The sequence below is a fragment of the Galeopterus variegatus genome, unplaced genomic scaffold (genome assembly GCF_000696425.1).
Source record: "Galeopterus variegatus unplaced genomic scaffold, G_variegatus-3.0.2 Scaffold619, whole genome shotgun sequence".
Taxonomy (NCBI): Eukaryota; Metazoa; Chordata; class Mammalia; order Dermoptera; family Cynocephalidae; genus Galeopterus; species Galeopterus variegatus.
Window position 1 is genome coordinate 166,754 of NW_007726730.1, and position 20,983 is coordinate 187,736.

At 41.1% G+C, this 20,983-nt stretch overlaps 1 protein-coding gene across 1 annotated transcript in view; it reads right to left on the minus strand.

The window, feature by feature from the left end:
* Positions 1 to 5,049: 5,049 nt before the first annotated feature.
* CPN1 (carboxypeptidase N, polypeptide 1) overlaps positions 5,050 to 20,983 on the minus strand; it is a 22,999-nt gene continuing 7,065 nt past the window's right edge. Inside the window, exons 3-9 of the mRNA XM_008570596.1 lie at positions 19,800 to 19,964; positions 18,625 to 18,804; positions 17,174 to 17,285; positions 13,126 to 13,265; positions 10,829 to 10,928; positions 8,366 to 8,484; positions 5,050 to 5,296 (exon numbers count right to left, since the gene is read on the minus strand). Of these exons, the coding sequence (XP_008568818.1) occupies positions 5,138 to 5,296; positions 8,366 to 8,484; positions 10,829 to 10,928; positions 13,126 to 13,265; positions 17,174 to 17,285; positions 18,625 to 18,804; positions 19,800 to 19,964 (975 nt within the window). The 3' untranslated portion in view covers positions 5,050 to 5,137. The remainder of the gene's footprint in view (positions 5,297 to 8,365; positions 8,485 to 10,828; positions 10,929 to 13,125; positions 13,266 to 17,173; positions 17,286 to 18,624; positions 18,805 to 19,799; positions 19,965 to 20,983) is intronic.

The following is a 20,983-nucleotide window of genomic DNA, read 5'->3' on the forward strand; positions in this document are numbered from 1 at the left end:
TTCATCCAGTAAGGGATTAATATTCAGAATATACAAGGAACTTGACAGCAAAAAATAATAATAATAATAATCTGATTAAAAAATGGGCAAATGATCTGAATAGACATTTCTCAAAGAAGACATACAAATGGCCACCAGGTATATGAAAACATGGTCAACATCACTAATCATCAGGGAAATGCAAACCAAAACCACAATGAGATACCATCTCACCCCAGTTAGAGTGGCTATCATCAAAAAGACAAAAAATAAGGGGCCAGCCCGGTGGCGCACTGCTACAGTGCGCCGCTTGGGAGCGCGGCGGCGCTCCCGCCGAGGGTTCGGATCCCACATACAGACTGGTTCCCGCTCACTGGCTGAGTGAGGTGCGCGCACAACACCGAGGGTTGCAATCCCGTTGGCGGTCCCGGTCCAGTGCGGGCACGACACTGAGGGTTGCGATCTGTTGCCGGACACGAAAAAAAAGACAAAAAAAAAAAAAAAAGACAAAAAATAACAAATGCTGGTGAGGATGTAGAGAAAGGGGAACTCTTATACACTGTTAGTGAAAATGTAAATTATGTAAAGCTGTATCATGTTCCTCAAAACACTAAAAATAGGACTATCATATGATCCAATAATTCACTGCTGGGTATTTATCCAAAGGAAAGGAAATTAGCATACCAAAGAGATATCTGCACCCCCATGTTTATTGCAGCACTATTTAAAATAACCAAGATATGAAATCAACCTAGGTGTCCATCGACAGATAAATGGATAAAGAAAATGTGGTACATGTATACAATGGGATACCACTCAGCCATAAAAAAGAATGAAATCCTGTCATTCGTGGCAATATAAATGATCCTGGAAGACATTACATTAAGCAAAATAAGTTAGGCACAGAAAGACAAATACTGCATGTTCTTGCTCAAATGCGGGAGTTAAAAAAAAGTTGAATTTCTAGAAGTAGAAAGTAGAACTGTGGTTACTAGAGGCTGGGAAGGGGAGGGGAGGGGGGATAGCGAGAGGTTGGGTTAATGGACACTAAATTACAGCTGGATAGGAAAAATAAGTTCTAGTGGTATATAGTAGTATTAGGAATCTATAATAAACAATAATTTATTGTATGTTCTCAAATTACTAGAAGAGCTAAAAAGTTCTCATCATAAAGAAACAATGAATTTTTGTAACGGATGAATTTGCTAACTACCCTGGTTAGGAATCTATAATAAACAATAATTTATTGTATGTTCTCAAATTACTAGAAGAGCTCAAAAGTTCTCATCATAAAGAAACAATGAATTTTTGTAACGGATGAATTTGCTAACTACCCTGATTTCATTACACATTGTATACATGTATTAAAATATAACTCTGTACCCAAAAAATATGTGTAATCAATAGGTTTCAATTAAAAAATAAATTCCCCCCCAAAATCAACTGATTTGGGACCTTGATTACATCTACAAAATCCTTTTACATATAACATAAGTATGAGTGATATCATATTTACAGATTCCACCCACATGCAAGGGAATGGGATTATGCAAGGGCAAGGGTCATTGGGAGTCACGTTAGCAATACCAGATAAAAGAAGAAAAATAATGAAAGAGGAGAGGAGGAAAAAATGTGAAAGTAATCCTAGAGATCATTCACTCAGCAAATACGTGTGATGTGTTTATACACGCCAGATGCTGTTCTGAGTGCTCAACATACAGTCATGGTGATCACAACTTACTGGAGCAGAAACTCACTAGCAGAAACTTCCGTGGGAACCAGGACCAGGTCCGAAAGTCATTAAGTGTCATCCTGTCTGAAAATTGGAAATTCTCCGATCTCCTCAAGGGAGGAGGGGAATTACTGTGTCATGAAATCTTTGATCCGGAAGGAAAAGTGCCGGGGAAAGAAAGGAGCTGATAAAGGCCTTCAGCCTTTCAGGAAACTGCCTCACTTCCAGACTCCTCTTTGCACCCCTAAGTCCCTGTCACACTCACTGGCTCACAGCCCGCCAGCCTGACGAGAGATACTGCTTGAGGAGGGTGTCCACAGGCAGTGCCTTCTCTCTCCTCACTGATTTATGGGAGTGTCACCTTTAATCTCCACAAACTCCATGTGAAGCAGATATTACTTCTTTTTTTAGATGAGTAACTATGACTCAGAGAAGGTAAGTTATTTGCTCAAGGTCACCCAACAAATAACGAGCAGGGCTAGGTCTGTCAGAATCCAAAACCCGTGTCCTTAACTATGTAGTGTTCTGCCCTTGTAGGAAACACTATCTATCCAGGCTGGCATTCTTTGCAGAAGGCTTCCTCTTTAAAATAAAATTCTAGATAGAAAATAGAATGGGTCTCAGCCAGGAAAATGCTAAACCCGAAATCTGAGGACCTTGCCCACCCTCTCCCTCATTAGTTCTGATTTCATATCCTTCCTTGGTATGCAATGAGAAATTTTCATATATCATGGCCAGACCCTGTATTTTCTGTATAATATTCTATCTGCATAACCACCTCCTACTTAAGTGAATTTAACTCAGTCTTTAGGGTCTGGTTGAAAACCTGCATGTCTTTTAGTGTTTAAAATCCTCAGGAAGGTAGGCAGGAGCGATCTGAATGAGAAGACTGAAAACCTTAAAGAGGGCAGGCAAGCCGCGGGGAGCTGATGAGAAGTGCTCTACTTGCCCGGTGTTTCCCCTCTCCTGTCGCCCTGCCTAGGCTCAGGCCACCTTCTCACCTACTTTCAGAGCTCTCCTCTCTGACCTTCCAGCCTCAGCCTGCCCCCTGCCCCAGCCAGCTCTTCAGGCAGCAGCCTGGTTGATCATTCTAAATCTGATTCTTCCTGCACTCCCTTTTGCAGAGCTCTTCAATGGCTCCTTGTTTTTCTAAGGATAAAGTCCAAACGCCCTGACATGGTTCAAAGGTCCTTCGTGATTTGGCACTGGCCTTGGCCTTTGGCACCTCACTTGGCTCCCACCATACTGAATTTCTTGCAGTTCCATCGAACAAGCTGCAAATCCTCCAAGAGCCTTCCGCATTTGCAGAAGCCAGACACTTCTGCAATTGCAGACACCTCAGCCTATTGTTTCCCCATTTCTTCCCACCTGGCCAATGCCTCTTTATATGACCTCATTATATCTCACCTTAGACTTCACTAGCTCTGGGATGCCTTTCCTGACCTTCAGGAGACTGTAGTAGGGCTCTTCCCACTGGCTCCCCCTCCCTACCCCAGAGTTTAGGCAATCACAGCAATGATTACAATGCATTGTAATGACCCATTTGTCCTCCCGACTAAACTGTGGCTGCACTGAGATCACAGACTGTATCTTATTCCTCTTTGTTTTCTCTGCATTTATTGAGAGCAAGGACTCAATAAATGTCCCCTGCATGAATGAATGGATGAATGAATGAAATTCTGTGGCTGTGTCAGGGAAAGCACTGTAACCATATTTTGCAAACATCAGCTCTGTCAAGTGGCTTTGTACCAGGGAGCCCGAAAACAAAGTACGTGATATTCAGACAATCTGGAAAAATCTAGTGCATATAGTAAATCAGGCATAAAGTTTCACCAAATCGAAAAGAACCCTCTCAAGTAGCTGCTTCATTATAACAAGAACAGACCAAGCAATATGGGATTAAAACTGGGAAGAAAAAAAAAATATGTAAAGAAAGGATTAATCTTTTAACCTGAGAAGAGAATTTTCTTTCCAAGTGGGAAAATATACATTTTCTTCTGTTTTCCTTTTGATCACAGACTGAGTCTGCTCATGTAGCAGAAAAATAAATTATGTGTTAATCTTAATTCTGAATGGCCTCCAGAGGAGGGTGAGTTGTCACACTTTTGGGGTTTTTTTGTTTTGTTTTGTTTTCTTCTTTCTTTTTTTTTTTTGGCAGCTGGCTGGTATAGGGATCTGAACCCTTGACCTGGGAGTATCTTTTGCAATCTTAATTCTGAATGGCCTCCAGAGGAGGGTGATTTGTCGCACTTTTGGGGTTTTTTTGTTTTGTTTTGTTTTCTTCTTTCTTTTTTTTTTTGGCAGCTGGCTGGTATAGGGATCTGAACCCTTGACCTGGGAGTATCTTTTGTTTTCTGATGGGTGTAGGAACGCTTGTTTAGAGAAGCTAAATTAAATTGCTCAGTGCTAAGAAAGGGCTGGGCTAGAGGTCCTAGTGGGGGGTGAGGGGCAGTAGGGGAAACTGGAACCTGCTCAATCTAACTGAAGCTGAGCCCTGAAATGAGGTGCATGATGGAGTCAGGGGACTCAGGAACCCCAACATGCCCAATGAGGACTTATGAACTTGCGTGCTGCAAAGTGCGTGATGAAAGACTACACATTCCTTCAAAATCTTTAGTAACATCTCCTTTGCTCAGTAACACATTTAATACAAATGAGTTTGTTCTGGGGGACTCAGTGAGCTGGTGAGTGCTGTGTACTGCTGGCATAGATCCAGGACAGAGCTGTTCCACAGCGGCATCTGCATTATTTTGAAAGATGCACAGGGTTTAAAATGCCCATGTAAAAAGATGGGTAGCGGTGGGACTAGTATTTGCATGTCAGATCCTTTTCTTTCTTTTTTTTTTTTTTTTTGCACTGGCCTATAAGATCCAAAGCTGTGATCTTGGTGTTATAAGGCTGAGCTCTAACCAGGTGAGCTAACCAGCCAGCCCAGATCCTTTTCCTATGAAGAAACTATCGGCTATTATGAAATGGTCCTCCGGGATTTCAGAAGAATCAGTCCCCTGGTTATGCTATGGAGACAACATCACTGACTGATCACCTCAGCATTTCAGTCATCATTCAGAAATCTTCGCTGAGCACGTACTATGTTGCAAACTCTGTGAGACTCCAGAGAAGAGTGGCCGACCAGCCAGAAGTAGTCTCTGGAAGCAGCATGGACTGGCATGGAGCCTAAACCAGACTACAGAATGGGAAAACCTCCCCAAACACGGCTGGACGTGTGCACTACTGCATCCGTTTCCCAGACATTCTGCTGCTTTTAATGATGGCCTAGAGAGGGCTTCACCCCGGCACAGACAGAGACCATTCTGAATTGTTCTGAATACGCTTATATTTAAATACGCCCCAGATAGTAAAACAGCAAGAACGCAGGAGAGCAGGGAGGAAGCTGTGCCACGTGCCACCCGCTGGCGCTGGTGGGTGTCAGGCAGGGCCTCTCTGCAGCCGCCTGGTCTCCCGCATCTCGGCCGCGTCCTTCCTCGCTGCCCGGGACTGCACTTTCGCTCGGCCTCCCTGTCCTCCACTGGGGGTTCTCCTCACCGTGGGTGCTTGGGGGATGCTTCTCTGGAGTTGGAAGTTAACCTGGAAGGGAAAAAGCAGAAGCCAGACCAGTTTGGACGCTCTTTTGCCACCGTACTAGGTTCCGAGGGCAGAGGACTCGGGAGGTTTATTACAGCAATGACCCAGAGCAGCACGTGGTGGTGTCATATAGACGTGGCTCATTGGGGCATGGGTGGCTCAGTGGTAGAATCCTCACATAGACTTGGCTAATATTCCCCCCAATGTGGGACACCATCACTGGTGATACCTAGGGTGTGGCTGGATGAATTTAATATTAACATTTATTTTATATGTTTTAAAAACATTATACGTACACCTCAAACCACTGTTTCTCCAAAACTGCTGCTTAGGACAACAGCTATGATTAATGGTGCCACAATAATCGCCTTTGCGCTGACTGGGTGAATCACAGGTGCCGAGCTCAGGCATGCCACGAGTGTCTCAGAACTTGAGAACTAAACCTTCTGCCAAAATTGTTTGGCAATGTCGATAGCAGAGATACTAGAGATTGTTAGTATAGATTCTTCCACGCTGAATTTCCATGCCCACAAATGCATCCTTTCGAGTGCTACCTTGAAACTTCCCTTCTGGCCATGGTGTGCAGATGGAAAGATGCTGTTGACTGACAAGTGTGGGATATTCTGGGCGTGGAGGGCTGTAGAACCTTCCCAGGAAGGGACGGGAGAGGAAGCGCACAGTGTCCTAACCACACATCCCTGGCTGCCCCGCCCCTGGAACAGCTTGAGCCGCTGAAGACAGCTGGGAGTTAAAAAAAATTGTGCCACTGACTTAGAGGCCTCTCTATGGGGCTATTTCCAGTCCCTTCCACAAAAATCCACAGCCGGTTTTTCTGCTACTTCCCCAAAAGGCGGAGGGAGAATCAGAGCCGATTGCACTGTATCATTTCTTATCTCCTATTTGGTAATACAGGAATATAGGAAAAGAAAAAGGAGAGAAGAGAGACAGCAAGATGAGGAAAGGACAGAGAAAAGACAAGTAGCAGCGGCAGCATCTGGAAGGCTGTGGGAAAGAGCACAGAGAGCACTGGACCCTGGGAGATATTTCAAAGTCTTCATTGTAATGTGAAAACCAGTTAGTAACAGTCTTTTTCCTTTTTTTCTCCCCCCAGCCAGATGGATATCTGCTTTAGAATGGGAAGAGAGATAGACTATACTGTGATCAATAAATGGATTCTTAGTTGATACTGTGTCTGGGAATTATATCCAAATGACAGGTTTCTTCCCTCTCTGAGTTATATTTGACATAATGATGGGTTATGCTAATTTTTTTTCCTTTTGGCAGCTGGCCAGTACAGGGATCCAAACCTGTGACCTTGGTATTATAAGGTTGCTCTCTAACCAACTGAAGTTATGCTAACTTATTTAAAGGATATGTAAAAAAGGAAGTGAAATCCTCTGAAATAGAGTGTGTTACTCAAGAAGACAGGCAGTTGTTTGAATCTGGCATTATGCAGATGTGCCTGTAATTCAAGACTTAGGGATGTAGCTGTCTACTAGTCACTTGATTTCGGGGTATCAGAAGAAAAAAGGGGAAGAGGATGTGTTGGCTGGGAAATTGGAATCAGCTAACAGGCTGCAATGGAAGATTTACTCTGCTTCCTGCATCTGCAAGTAGATGTAATTTATAAGATTCAGGAGGTGGGAGTAGAGGGACTGGAGGAGGAAAAAGGGAGAACTATCTAGAAATTTCAGAGGAATTTTCAAAGGACTTAAAGAAGAATTCTTTACCCTGATGCTTGAGTCATGAACACAGGTTGTGAGCTTAGCAGGAGGCCCTGTAACACTTGGCTAAAGAGGCAGCACGAAGAGCCTGACGTAGGTTCAAATCCTGACTCCCACCATGTACGCACTGTGTGATACTGTACAAGTCTCTTATTTTCTCTAAGTTTCAGTTTCCTCAGCCACAAACTGGGACATGTATATCTACTTACAGGGTTGTTAAGTTAGATAATTATGGAAAGCTCTCATATAGTGTTTGATACATAGTAATTATTCAATACATACACCTATACCTGTTGCTATAAGAGGGGTCTTCAAAAAGTTCATGGTTAATAGCACCAAAGTCAAGGGTTCAGATCCCCATACTGGTCAGCCACCAAAAAAAAAGTTCATGGGTGGATGTGTATTATCTTTTATTTGCATTTTTTCACAAACTTGTTGAAGTACCCTTGTATTTAAAAAGACAAGCTACTTGACTTGCCTGCATTGTGTTAATAGGAAAAGGGGGAGAATTGGTCTACTAAGCTCTCGGTTTGTATAGAGAAGGAACAGGACAGAGTGAGGCGGCCCTGGGAAATAAGGTTTGTAGAAGCTCATTAAACAGGACCATTTCATTATTTTCTCCTCATTTGAGAAATCTGAGGATTAGTGTCCGTGATCGCTAAGCTCCTTTAGCTCGAGGTCCTAATCTAATGTGACCAGAACTGAAAAGGTCCAGGCTGTAAATCAAAGCTTGTTGCTTCGCATCCTATCTAAAGAAAGCCATGGAGAGTTGACATAGGAGAGGAGCTTGCTCTCTGCTGCAGCAACGGGAAAGCAGGACTGCCTGGCACACGGCCTGGTGGAGCGCCATCTGGTGGTAGTTCTTGCTGACGGCACAGAAGAACGCAACCTGCCGGAGCGGGTGTATCCAAGCAAAGCCTCTGGGAGTTAGTTACAATCCAACATTTGTTGAGCATTTTCTATGTGTCAGTCACTGTACTGAATGCCTTATGTGTGCTTTCTCATTTTAACTTCTTGTGAAGGAGGCACTATCATCACTAATTTATAGAGGAAAAAACAGGATGAGCGAGATTGCCCAACGTCTGCTGGCAAATGAGCTGGATTCCAAACCAGACAGGGCTTTTAATCACTATACTATGTTAAATAGGAGAAAGAGAAAAAGGCAAAAGGAAGTGGGGGAGAAAGTAATATGAGAATGACAGGAGAAAAATTAGGATATGAGAGCAATGAATTATTTTTTTAATAGTAAAAGTGGGAAGCTGGGCAAAGTTTAGAACTATGCAATTGGTCATTTACAACCTTGTATACGTGATTTTTACAATGTTCTGTAAAGTTCAGCCTAACTCACCAGTGTTGGTTCTGCAGGACCCACGGTCACAGTCACTGTCTCTGGGTCAAACCCAGGTACTGTGGCAGTGACAGTGTAGGTACCTGGAAGCAGTAGCCGGAAGTAATCTCCGTGGTCACCTAAAAGTCACAAGGACATAACTCAGACTATTGATTAAAAACCTTCCCCACATAGGACATTGATATGAAAAATGATCTGGGGGTTTCAGCTGACAACAAGCTTGGTTTTCTAAGAGTGTGATGAAAGTGGTAACATCTAAATCATTGGTAGGCTCTCTTAATAAGAGCATGAGCCTCAGCTCCTAGGAGGTGGAAGTTTTACTGTGCTCTGCACTGAAAGTATTCAGTTTAACTCTAGAACCTGTATGCAAACTTAATGCAAACTCATGTCCAATAAAGGGTCACTAGGAGAGAAGAAAGGTTGAAAAATCTTTGAATATTTTGCCTAATAAGGAAACTACATAAGATATCTGTTTTGATGTTTGAAATGCCTCTGTGAAGAAATGATGTCTACCTAAAGAAGAAAGAATAAGAACTATGGCTTAAGTTTCAGGGGGGCAGATTTTGCTAGATAGAAGCAAAAACTATTGTAACAAACAGAGCTACAAAAAAAGATATGGACTGCTTTATGAAACTGTGAGCACTCAAGCAGAGACTGAATCAGGGACCTTGAAAAATCTACACTATTGTGCAGTGCACCACCCTGCCTTAATGAACATGGAGGACTTGGGCAGGATAACCAGCAGTCAGTGGTGGTGTACTTGTATGTGTGAGATCTTAAATTCACTGGGAGGGCTGGACTAAATGACCATTAGAGCTCTGATTTTGAGAATCCTATTTTTTATATTTCTTCTATCACCTTCAAAAGTATGCCAAAGGAAAAGTAAAATTCAAAAGAAGCCTGTTTCTGTATGGCAGGGATGTGGCATTTTGGCTAACCACTTTCCACCCCTTCAGACTCAGTTGTGACAGTGCCTTTGAAATTTCTAAGTGCACAGCAATGAATAATTGAAATAATAAATGCAATAAAAAATGAGACAAACAAAACGAGGAAGTCTTTTTTCTGCCCGCTCCACCTCCATTAAATGTCTGTAATTTACTTTAAAATACTTTAGCAAAGGCAGTGTATTGTTATGACATATGTTTGATAGTTTAACTTATGTGCCAGGGGATATCATTTTCTTAGTTGGGTGCTCATACCCCAAAGTAGTTAGCTAGTGTCATATCAGAAAGCACTCCAGATGTAGCTACTATGAAGGCTTCAGCTATCTTTATCTCTAACCAACACTAGATGCTTTGCTAAGTAACACAATGAATGTTAGCAATGCGGTTTTCTCCACTGGTGAAATGAGTGATTTGTTAATTTAGCATAATGGGTGGTAGAAGTGGGCACTTATTGGTGAAATTAGTGGTATCCAATATATGTGGGTTGGCTAGAATGTTTTAGAGACATTCCCCACCCTTGCTTCAATAAGTTATAAAAATCTAGCAAGCCCTGCAACCTGTGATCTTAGGAATAGTACCCAAGGTTTGATACCTAAACAGTCCTGGGTCCAGCCAGTAGGCTGGAGCATTCCAGTTGTCTGGCCCCTGACAATGAGGCTATAGAATTCTGCCTTTAGAATATTATCTTTGCCTTGAGTGAACCTTTAATGTAAGATGGATTGAGATCAGCCTGGAGGACATAAAGCTGAAATTTCATCTTCCCTAAATAGATTGTATAAACTGTAAGATGCCGGCTTGGTAATAAATGTTTGTGTGATAAAATCTGGCTGACGCTTCCTGGTATCAATGTTGTGGTGTTGTGGGGAGTTAAGTAAATCTCACCTACCCTAAGCTACTGCTATACATTAAAAACCAAACAAACAAACAAATAAAACACCCTAAGATTTGTGCATGATCAATTTGGCTGTCAGTTTGTAACACCACGCTGCCCTAAGATAATTCTGTACCCTTCTAGGAAGTTCCAGGCAGCTTCAAGAAGACAGGCCTTTACCATCAGTCTTGCCCTGCAGCAAGCCTATAGAAGGAATCTTGCTAACCTCTCCATGAATTGAGGTGTAGTAAAATGCCTGAGTCACTTTTAAGGTCCTTCTCTCTCTACCCCATTTTACACCAATATGGGAGCTATTAATAGCCCCAAACCCAGAAAATACCCCTAACAAAGTTGCATGGGGAGTGACTCCTGAATGCTGATAGAAGTTACATGTACATCTGTCTTTCCTGATCTTTGCCTCTCAGGGATTGCTTGCTTCAGAAGCAAAAGATTTTCCACTTAAACATCTTGGTTGCTTAATTCAGCTTCTTAATTTAGTGTCCCCATTTCTGTTACCCTTTCTTCTTCCACCCCCAGTGTCCTTGATGTCCCTGCTAGTCTCACTGGCTTACAAACTGGCCCCCTGAGTATACTGAAGAAGATAAAGAAATGAGTTTCCTTCCCACCCCCTAAGCAGTGGCCACCTACCTGAAGTGACATCATGGTTAATCCCCTCGACAGAAATGACAGCCCCTGCAAGAACATTATAATTCTCATCAAGCACCATTCCCTTGATGCCATGGTGAACCTGTAGAAAAAGTTTACAGTATATAGTTATGATCATAAAACATTTGTACAGTTGTCCCCTTTATCCTCAGCAGACAGGGGGATACATTCCAAGACCCCCAGTGGATGCCTGAAACTGCAGATAGTATTGAACCCTGTGTATTCTATGCACGGATTTCTTCTTCCTTCTTCACAATTTCACAAATAGAAGGTTCATCCTTACTGTAGATCTTAGCAACCATATGGTTTTTTTGCTTTCCTTATTAAGTGGAGAACTTTCACTTTTTCACTTAAAGGACACACTTTCCGGGTTCTCTTTGGCACATCTGAATCACCAGCATCACTACTCTTGCACTTTGGGGCCATTGTTAAGTCAAATAAGGGTTATTTAACACAGTACTGCAATACCATGACAGATACGCTGGACAAAAGGACGAGTTTGGGGGCAGAGCAGGACAGTGCCAGATTTCATCAGGACTCAGTGCACAATTTAAAGCTTATAAATGGTTTATTTCTGGAATTTCCATCTACTATTTTCAGACTGAGGAAAACTAAACCTCAGAAAAAGCAGGAGTACTGTAAAGTGTTCTAGAGTCTCAAAGCTCTGTCTCTTATGTTTTCAAGCTTGGTTTTAACGAAGATTATGGTAATAGACCCTTAGCTGATCTTCCCCCAACCCCCTCCCCACTCCAATAATCTCATCTCAGTAGAGCAGTCAGAGTGATCCTATTAAAGCCTAAGTCAAAATGATTTGACACGAGTCACTGTACTACTCAAAACTCAACTCAAAGTAAAAGCTAAAGTTCTTATGATGTCTGTAAAGGTATGGTCCCTGTTAGCTTTCTGATCTCAACTCCTACTACCCTCTCCCTTACTCTTGAGATCATTCTAGCCACACCGGAGTCCTGGTTTTGTATTTTTTAATTTAAAAATTTGGGGGGACTATCCAGTTAGCTCAGTTGATTAGAGCTTGGTGCTAACAATACCAAGGTCTAGGATTTGATCCCTGCACCAGCCAACAGCCAAAAAAAAAAATTTTTACTATCTTAACCATTTTTAAGTGTAAAATTCAGTGTTATTAAATACATTGGTAATGTTGTACCACCATCACCACCACCCATCTTCTGAACTCTTTTCATCTTGTAAAACTGAAACTCTGTACCATAAAACAATAATTCTCCTTCTCCCCTCCCCCTAGCCCCTGGCAACCACCATTCTACTTTCTGTCTCTATGAATTTGACCACTCTAAGCACCTCATATGAGTGGAATCATACAGTATCTGTCTTCTGTGTCTGGCTTATTTCACTTAGCATAATGTCCTCAAGTTTCACCCATGCTGTAGCATGTATCAGAATTTCCTTCCCTTCTAAGGCTGAGTAACATTCCATTGTACGTAGGCATCACATTTTTTTTATCCATCCATCCATCAATGGACACTTCCATTTTTTGGCTACTGTGAATAATGTTGCTATGAACATGGGTGTACAAATATCTTTGAGACCCTGCTTTCATTTCTGTTGGGTACATACCCATAAGTGGACTTGCTGGATCATATGATAATTCTATTTTTAATTTTTTAGGACCTGTCACACTGTTTTCCACAGTGGCTGTACCATTTTACATTTCTGCCAACAGTGAGCAAGTGTTCCAATTTCTCCACATCCTGGCCAACTCTCGTGAATTTGTTTTTGTTTTAACAGCCATCCTAATGGGTGTGGTTTTGATTTGCATTTCCCTGATGATTAGTGATGTGGAACGCTTGTGCATATGCTTGTTGCTGGCTTATATTTGCTGTTGTGTCCACTTCAGAAAACCCCTTTTTCCTGTAGATATCTGCATAGTTCTTTCTCTCGTCTCCTTGAAATCTGTGTTTAAAGGTCACCTTCTCTGTAAGGCTTTCTTCATAGCGTTTCTCCTTTATCAGGTTACAAAATTTACATTACTATTTGTTTACTGTCTGTCTCTCCTCACTAGAATGTAAATTCCATTCAGGCAGGGATATTCGTTTACTCATAATTCCCAGCATATAGTGCAGTTTTTGACAGATAGTTGTGCTCGATAATGTTGAATGAATTGATCTCATTGATAGAAGAAGCCCAGTTCTATTGTATTGAGTCAGAGCAAAACTCAGACTTGAGCCACACAAAAAAGAACCTTGCCTGCCATTGGGAAACACTTCTCTTTTTGTAACCATGAAAGTTAAAAAATGAGATATTACCTGTTCCAAGAACTGGATTAGGGCCTCCCGGTTACCCAGCCACTCCCGCTGCAATTCCTCCTGTGGGGGGAACTTGTTGCAGCTCAGTTCCAGTGTGATCTCAAAGCAGTTGGTGTGGAGATAATTAAAGTCTTGCATTCCTAGGGGAAAGAGGGCAGTGGCAGACTTGCATAACCAGTCTCCCACCCAATGTCCATCTCATCTCTACTTAGTCCCAGTTCCTCCATTACCCCCGTCACTATCTTTTATTCGTCCTCTTGACCTTCATTTACTTTTCTCCTCCATAAAACCTCTCCCCAAGTTCCCAGTTTACATGCCTTTCTCTCCTTCCATTTCTTTCTTCATAAATGCCCATTCCACTGTCTCCATCCTCTATGTTTTTTTCCGTTTCATGACTTCATTTCACTTCTTGTCCCTCTCATCATTTTTCAAGTCTGTTTATTAGTATGCTTTAATATTAGACAATATGCAATTAATACTTTTAGGAGAACAGATTTTCTCTCTGAACTAGAATGTTCTTCAGACCTGGGGAGGTTAAAGATGAGGTGAATATCTTGCTTTCACATCCCTCCTCCTACCTGATAATACAACACTGATCTGGAAATAATTATCCCAGAAGAACAGACTCCTGAAAAAAGCAAAAGCAGCCATATTTTTTTCCCCACTACATGCTTGCTTGCTCTGATCTATATTATTCAATTATTCAATTGAATCAATTATTTTTAATATGTTTCTAATTATTGGGAGGGTGTTTATATTACAATCTATTTGGGTTAAAAATAATCTACTTAACAATGTCTATACTACCCAAAGTGATCTACAGATTCCATGCAATCCCTATCAAAATCCCAATGATGGTATTTGCAGAAATAGAAAACCCAACTTAAAATTTATTTGCAGAAATAGAAAACCCATCTTAAAATTCATATGGAATTTAAAGAGACCCCAAATGTCCAAAAGAATCTTGAAAAAAAAGAAAACAAAGCTGGAGGACTCACGTCTTGATTTCAAACTTACTACAAAGCTACAGTAATCAAAGTATTTGCAGAAATAGAAAACCCAACTTAAAATTCATATGGAATTTAAAGAGACCCCAAATGTCCAAAAGAATCTTGAAAAAAAAAAAAAACAAAGCTGGAGGACTCACGTCTTGATTTCAAACTTACTACAAAGCTACAGTAATCAAAATAGTGTGGTACTAGCATCAAGAAAGATATGTAGATCATGGAATAGAAGAGAGAGCCCAGAAACCCTCCAATATGTAGTTGAATGATTTTTGGCAAAGGTGCCAAGACCATATAATGGGAAAAGTACAGTCTTTTCAACAAATGGTGCTGGAAAAATGGGATATTCAAATGCAGAAGAATAAAGTTGGACTCTTATCTAATACCATATGCAAAAATTAATTCAAGATGGATCAAAGACCTAAGTGTAAGACCCAAAACTATGAAAGTCTTAGAAGAAAACATAGGGCAAATCTTTATGACATTGGATTTGGCAATGATTTCTTAGATATGACACCAAAGGCACAGTCAAAAAAAGAAAAAAATAATAAGGAAATTGGAATGGGAGAGAATATTTGCAAATCATATGTCTGATAAGGGATTAATATCCAGAATATATAGAGAACTCCTAAAACTCAACAACAGCAATAAAAACTGAACAACTTGATTAAAAATTGGGCAAAGGTCTTGAATAGACTTTTCTCTAAAGAAGATCTACAAATTGCCAATAGCACATGAAAATACGTTCAACATCACTAATCATTAGGGAAATACAAAACAAACTACCGTGAGATACCATTTTGTACTTATTAGTATGGCTACTGTAAACAACAACAACAACAGAAAACAACAAAAGTTGGTGAGGATGTGAAGAAATTAGAACACTTGTACACTGTTGATAGGAATGTAAAATGGTACAGCTGCTGTGGGAAACAGTATAACAGGACCTCAAAAAATTAAAAATAGAATTACCATATGATCCAGCAAGTCCACTTATGGGTATATACCCAAAATAATTGAAAGCAGGGTCTCAAAGAGATATTTGTACACCCATGTTCATAGCAGCATTATTCACAACATCTAAAAGATGGAAGTGGCCCAAGTGTCCTTTGAGGGATGAATGGATAAACAAAATGTGGTATGTACATACAATGGAATATTATTCAGCCTTAGAAGGGGAGGAAATTCCGACACGTGCTACAACATGGGTGAACCTTGAGGACAGTATGCTAAGTGAAATAAGCCAGACACAAAAACACAGACACTGTACGATTCCACTTATACGAGGTGCTTAGAGTAATCCAAATTATAGACAGAAAGTAGAATGTTGGCTGCCAGGAGCTAGAGAGAGGGGGATGGAAAGTTGGCATTTAATGGGTGTGGAGTTTCAGTTTTACAAGATGAAAAGAGTTCTGGAGATGGGTGGTGATGATGGTCATACAACATTACCAATGTATTTAATAACACTGAACTGTACACTTAAAAATGGTTAAGATGGTAAACCTTGTTATGTATATTTTATCACAATAAAAATTGAAGAAATATTATCCATTTTATCAACTTTCACTTGCTCTTTAAGCAGATGAGTGCAAGCAGCTGTTACAGAAAGAATGGGGGAAGTTGGAGAACAATAGCTGCAGCCTATTAAACTGGTTCTCTCCATGCATTAAAATCATCTGGAAGGCTGGACCTTCCAGCTAAGCACAGATTGCTGGACCTTACCCCAGAGTTTCTGATTTAGTAGGTATGGGGTGCGACCCCCCAATTTGCATTTCTAACAAGTTCCCAGTGGATGCTGCTGATGTCGGTCAAGAGACCATACTGTTCGAACAATCTTTTCAATTAGTTCAGTGATTAGGTCCTGTACCACCTTAATTTAGGGCAATGATTCTCAATGGGGGCATGAGCCATGCTGCCTCAGAAGATGGGGATGGAGAAGGAGGAAGACAAAAAAAAGAACAAGGATAATTTGAAAAAGCATATTTGATATCTTCAATTTGGGGGGCAAAAAAATCTATTGTTTTCCTAACACAAACTAAAGGAAGTAGAGTTCAAAAAAATCTACTCACCTTGTGTTCAAGTGAGTTTTGGTGACAAGTCTACCTTCTCAGTGTGTGGCACTCCTAAACCTGCTCCTCCCCACTCTCCGCAGGACCAACCATAAACTCAGTCTCATGGTGAGCTTTTCTACCTCCTCAGCTGTGGCCAGGTCAGATTTGAGAGGATGTGGAAAGACAGATGCTAAAAGAAAATTCCTGAAAGATCCTGGCTTCCTGCTGCAGCCTCTTCTTTAACCTTAGGTTCCCCAGCTACTGAAGGTTCATAACCAGAGGTTCTATCTTGACCCTCGGTCATGGGGAAGGCCCAGGAAATATAGAAAGAAGCCTCTTGATGGAGGTTTCTGCTCTTTGAGGCTATATCAGCAGTGGCCAATGTCCATGGCAATCTCCTGCTTATGGGGAGATGAGTAGTCATACAGAGAGCATGCATTAAGGGGACTGGTTGTGCCCGGGCCAAATCCCCTGCCCATCTGTCGCTATGTGGGCAAACTGCTCTGTTACTTTTGAAAAACCTAACATTCATAAGTCAGGCATTTCCAAATGCTTTACAGGTATTTTTTATTTAATACTTACATCAAAATTATAAGGGAGATATTATTCTTAATTACACAGGAGTAAACCAAACACAGAGAGCTTAAGTAATTAGCCCAAAGCCACATAACTAATAAGTGGGCAATTTGGGTTTCAACCCAATTTTCTTTAAGATCCCACACCTTTAATGACTTGGCTACATTATTTTCCTGCTATGCCCTAACCTATTGTGTAAACCACCAGTTTTACAGGACCAGTAAGTGTCCTTACTTCAGTTTTAAAGAATCAAAGATGACACTAAATGCCAACCTGAGACTTCTCCATTTTCCAGATCTCTACTTGAGTACAAAATTCTATAGTATTCCCATCATTTCCTTGAGAAAACTGGTATTTTAGAAGGATAAATGAGCATTATTTTACTGCAGCTGGAGCAGTTCCCAGGACTCTCCTTACCCTTGCTGAGAGAATACCAGGACGCCCCATTGGTGATGCCATCTGGGAAGTAATCCCCACAGTTCCAACCTCGGTGCATCCATCCATGTGCATAGGAGTAGATCTTGGCCAGCTAGAGGAAAAGCAGCAGAGCATGCCTTGAGGATTCCCAACTCAAGTGGCATTGCCCGTACTCAGAACTAAGGTAGAGCCAAGAAGCCCCACTAAATATAAATAACTGATTATTTGCTTTAATGAAAGAAAATTTGATCAGGGATAGAGAGACTATGTGTGTGAGTGTGTGTGTAAGAGTATGTACGTGAACGAGTGTGTGAGAGTGTGTGCGTGTGAGAGAGGGTGTGTCTGTGCAGATGATCAGGGATAGAGAGACTATGTGTGTGAGTGTGTGTGTAGGAGTATGTACGTGAACGAGTGTGTGAGAGTGTGTGCGTGTGAGAGAGGGTGTGTCTGTGCAGTAGACTAGAGTTAGGAGATCTGTGTTCTGATTTTTCCCACTATCTTAGGGCTAAGTTTCTTCATGTGCAAAGTGAGGGGTGGCACTAGATGATATAGACAGTCCCTTCTGGTTGTATCGTTTTCTAGCTGAATTCCGTAAAAGAAATCAAGGAGCAAGTAAGCCAGGACTTCTCCAGGAAAAGTACTGTGTAGTGGGGAGTGAGGGATGTGTTAGAGGGAGAGAAATATATTCAGATTCTCTCTGTAATTAATTCTCCTTCATTACTATTTTATAATAGTGGACAAAATGAGATTACTGGAGAAGAAAGTATAATAATATACTTGCTTTGCAAAGGAACAATTGGTATTAGTCTCTATATAATTCAGTAATTGATAAACTATAATTAATATTATTACTATTTATATATCAATATAACATTATATTATATATTAATATATTAGCATATAAAGATATACTATGTTGCTTTATAATTTAGTCTACATACTTTATTATAAAATAATTATAAATTTATGGTATCATAAATATACATATTTGTATATCATTGATGTGTGAATTAATAGTAATATATTAATTTTACTTCATTTTTTGAACTATTATTTAAACCTTTTTTATATGCATGATCTATTTTTAATTAATATAGATATATTATCATAAAATTGTAAATTAGACCCCTCCCAAGTTCACATGTAATGCCACTAGCTTACCCCCAGCACTATTGGTCTTTTGGCATGCGTCTTACTTGTTATTAGCTTAGGTATTTTTTACATCATGGTAATTATACTATCAAGCTTTCCTTTTTACTCACTTTTTCATAAACTTACGGTTTATCACTCAAAACAAAATGTAATTCACTAGACTGTGAGCTCCTCACAAGAGGGCAGTGTTTTCAGTGATTTTGGGGGGACTCATACCCAATAGTGTCTGTGTTACTGACTTGAAGCTCATCTCCTGAGCCCCAGGTTCCCCTGGCAGGACAAGCTGCCGCTATGCATACCTTCTGGAAAAGCTTATCATCAGGTGTGGGGGTATTAGTGCTGCGGAAGCCTCGGAACCGATGCTCAAGAGACTTGTCATATGGGTAATTGGCCACCACTGCCCCTCCATGGAGATTGGCCGAAAGAACAAAGTTGATGGAGCGTATCCACTGGATCACAGCCTGGGTCTCGGGCTCCACCTGTGAGGAGATGAGAAGCTGGCAGGGAGGGTGCGACTGGAGGTGCCAAATGGCTGCTAGAGTAAGTCTGTCTGGAAGAGGCCTGAGTCGTCAGCACGTCTGAATAAAACAGAGTCCCACCAGGTAGGAGAAGCATAGATAGAGAAATGTGAACTTTTGAATGATGGTTTCAAAAATTAAATGCATGAAAAAAAATTAAATGTGTGGAACCCTTTTTCAAAATGAAATCTTATGTGGAATCCCAATATAGAAAATGGATTAAAAAGTGCATTTAGGGCAGGGAAACTATTCTGTATGATACTTTAATGGTGCCAAACCCATAGAATGTACACCAAGAGTGAGCACTAAATGTCAACTATGGGCCTTGAGTGTTGATGATGAGTCAATGCAGGTTCATGGATTGTAACAAATACATCACTCCCGTGGGGGATGGTGATGGTGGGGGTGGGTGATAGGGGGAGGCAAGCGTATATGAAAACTCTCTGTACCTTTTGCCCGATTTTTCTGTGAATCTTAAACATTGAAAGAGGAAAGAGAGAAGGAGATGAGGGGAAAAGGAAGAGAGAATGGGGAAGGGAGAGAGAGAGCGAGGGAGGGAGGGAGGGAAGAAGACAGAGGGAGAGAGAGAGATTTGTTGGAAGGACAGTGGCACTATTGGACAGCTCAGAGCCCCAGCCTGGCCTCCCTCTGGCCCCTAGGAAGGAGTTTCCCAGTTTACACACTGCTCCAGTGGTTTCACCTCCTTTACCACTGTCACCACTAACATCAAACATTCAGTGATGTGTGCTCCGTGGAGGACTCTACGCTGGGTGAGGGAATAAATACAAAGAGGCCAAACACACAGTTAGTACTGCTCTAGACAGATTAACACGGAGTTCAGTTGGTGCTGCTTCCTTGCTTGGTTCATTGATGTGAAGATTGCTTAACAATCTTCCTGCAAGAAATTCCAGATGCTGATTTACCTGCTTCTGTTTGCAAATTTCATCATCTCCTACCTGACTTTTCCAGTTGTCTGGAAGGGGCAAGTGGTGGTTGGGGCCCCCGTTCTTCTCGTTGTAGTAGATGTAGGTGTTGAGATCGGGGAAGTTGCGGTTCAGGTCTACTTCATGTGCATTGTTCCTGCCAACCAACCTGTCTCCGAACTCAGACCTGTTGGAGCCCTAGGGGGAAAATGAAGAGAGAAAAATGAAGGTTTCAGACTAATCCTATACATGAAGAACATTGTAAAGATCTTTTTAGATAACAGTTTAAGGTATCAAATGATTTAGCACTTTCTTCTTTACTTATCCAAAGTTCCTGGGCTGTGGTTCAAGTTTCCCTGTTGACCGTGTGCTGGAAGTAGAGATCCCAGGAGAAGCTCTAACAAGAGAAGGTTGTTTCAGAATAACGGGAATCTCAGCTTTTTATTTTTTATTTTATTTTTTTTTAATTTAATTTTGTCGATATACAATGTGGTTGATTATTGTGGCCCATTACCGAAACCTCCCTCTCCCCCCTCCCTCCCAACAATGTCCTTTCTGTTTGCTTGTCATGTCAACTTCAAGGAATTGTAATTGTTGTGTCTTCTTCCCCCCTCCCCCCGGTTTGTGTGTGTGTGTGTGTGTGAATTTATTTATTTATTTTTAGCTCCCACAAATAAGTGAGAACATGTGATATTTCTCTTTCTGTGCCTGACTTGTTTCACTTAATATAATTCTCTCTAGGTCCATCCATTTCGTTGCAAATGGCAGTATTTCATTCGTTTTTATAGCTGAGTAGTATTCCATTGTGTAGACATACCACATTTTCCGTATCCACTCATCTGATGATAGACATTTGGGTTGCTTCCAATTCTTAGCTATTGTAAAGACTGCTGCAATGAACATTGCAGAACAGGTACACCTTCGACTTCATGATTTCCATTCCTCTGGGTATATTCCCAGCAGTGGGACAGCAGGGTCATATGATAGATCTATCTGCAATTGTTTGAGGAACCTCCATACCATTTTTCATAGAGGCTGCACCATTTTGCAGTCCCACCAACAATGTATGAGAGTTCCTTTTTCTCCACAACCTCGCCAGCATTTATTGTTCAGAGTCTGTTGGATTTTAGCCATCCTAACCGGGGTGAGATGGTATCTCAGTGTGGTTTTGATTTGCATTTCCCGAATGCTGAATGATGTTGAGCATTTTTTCATGT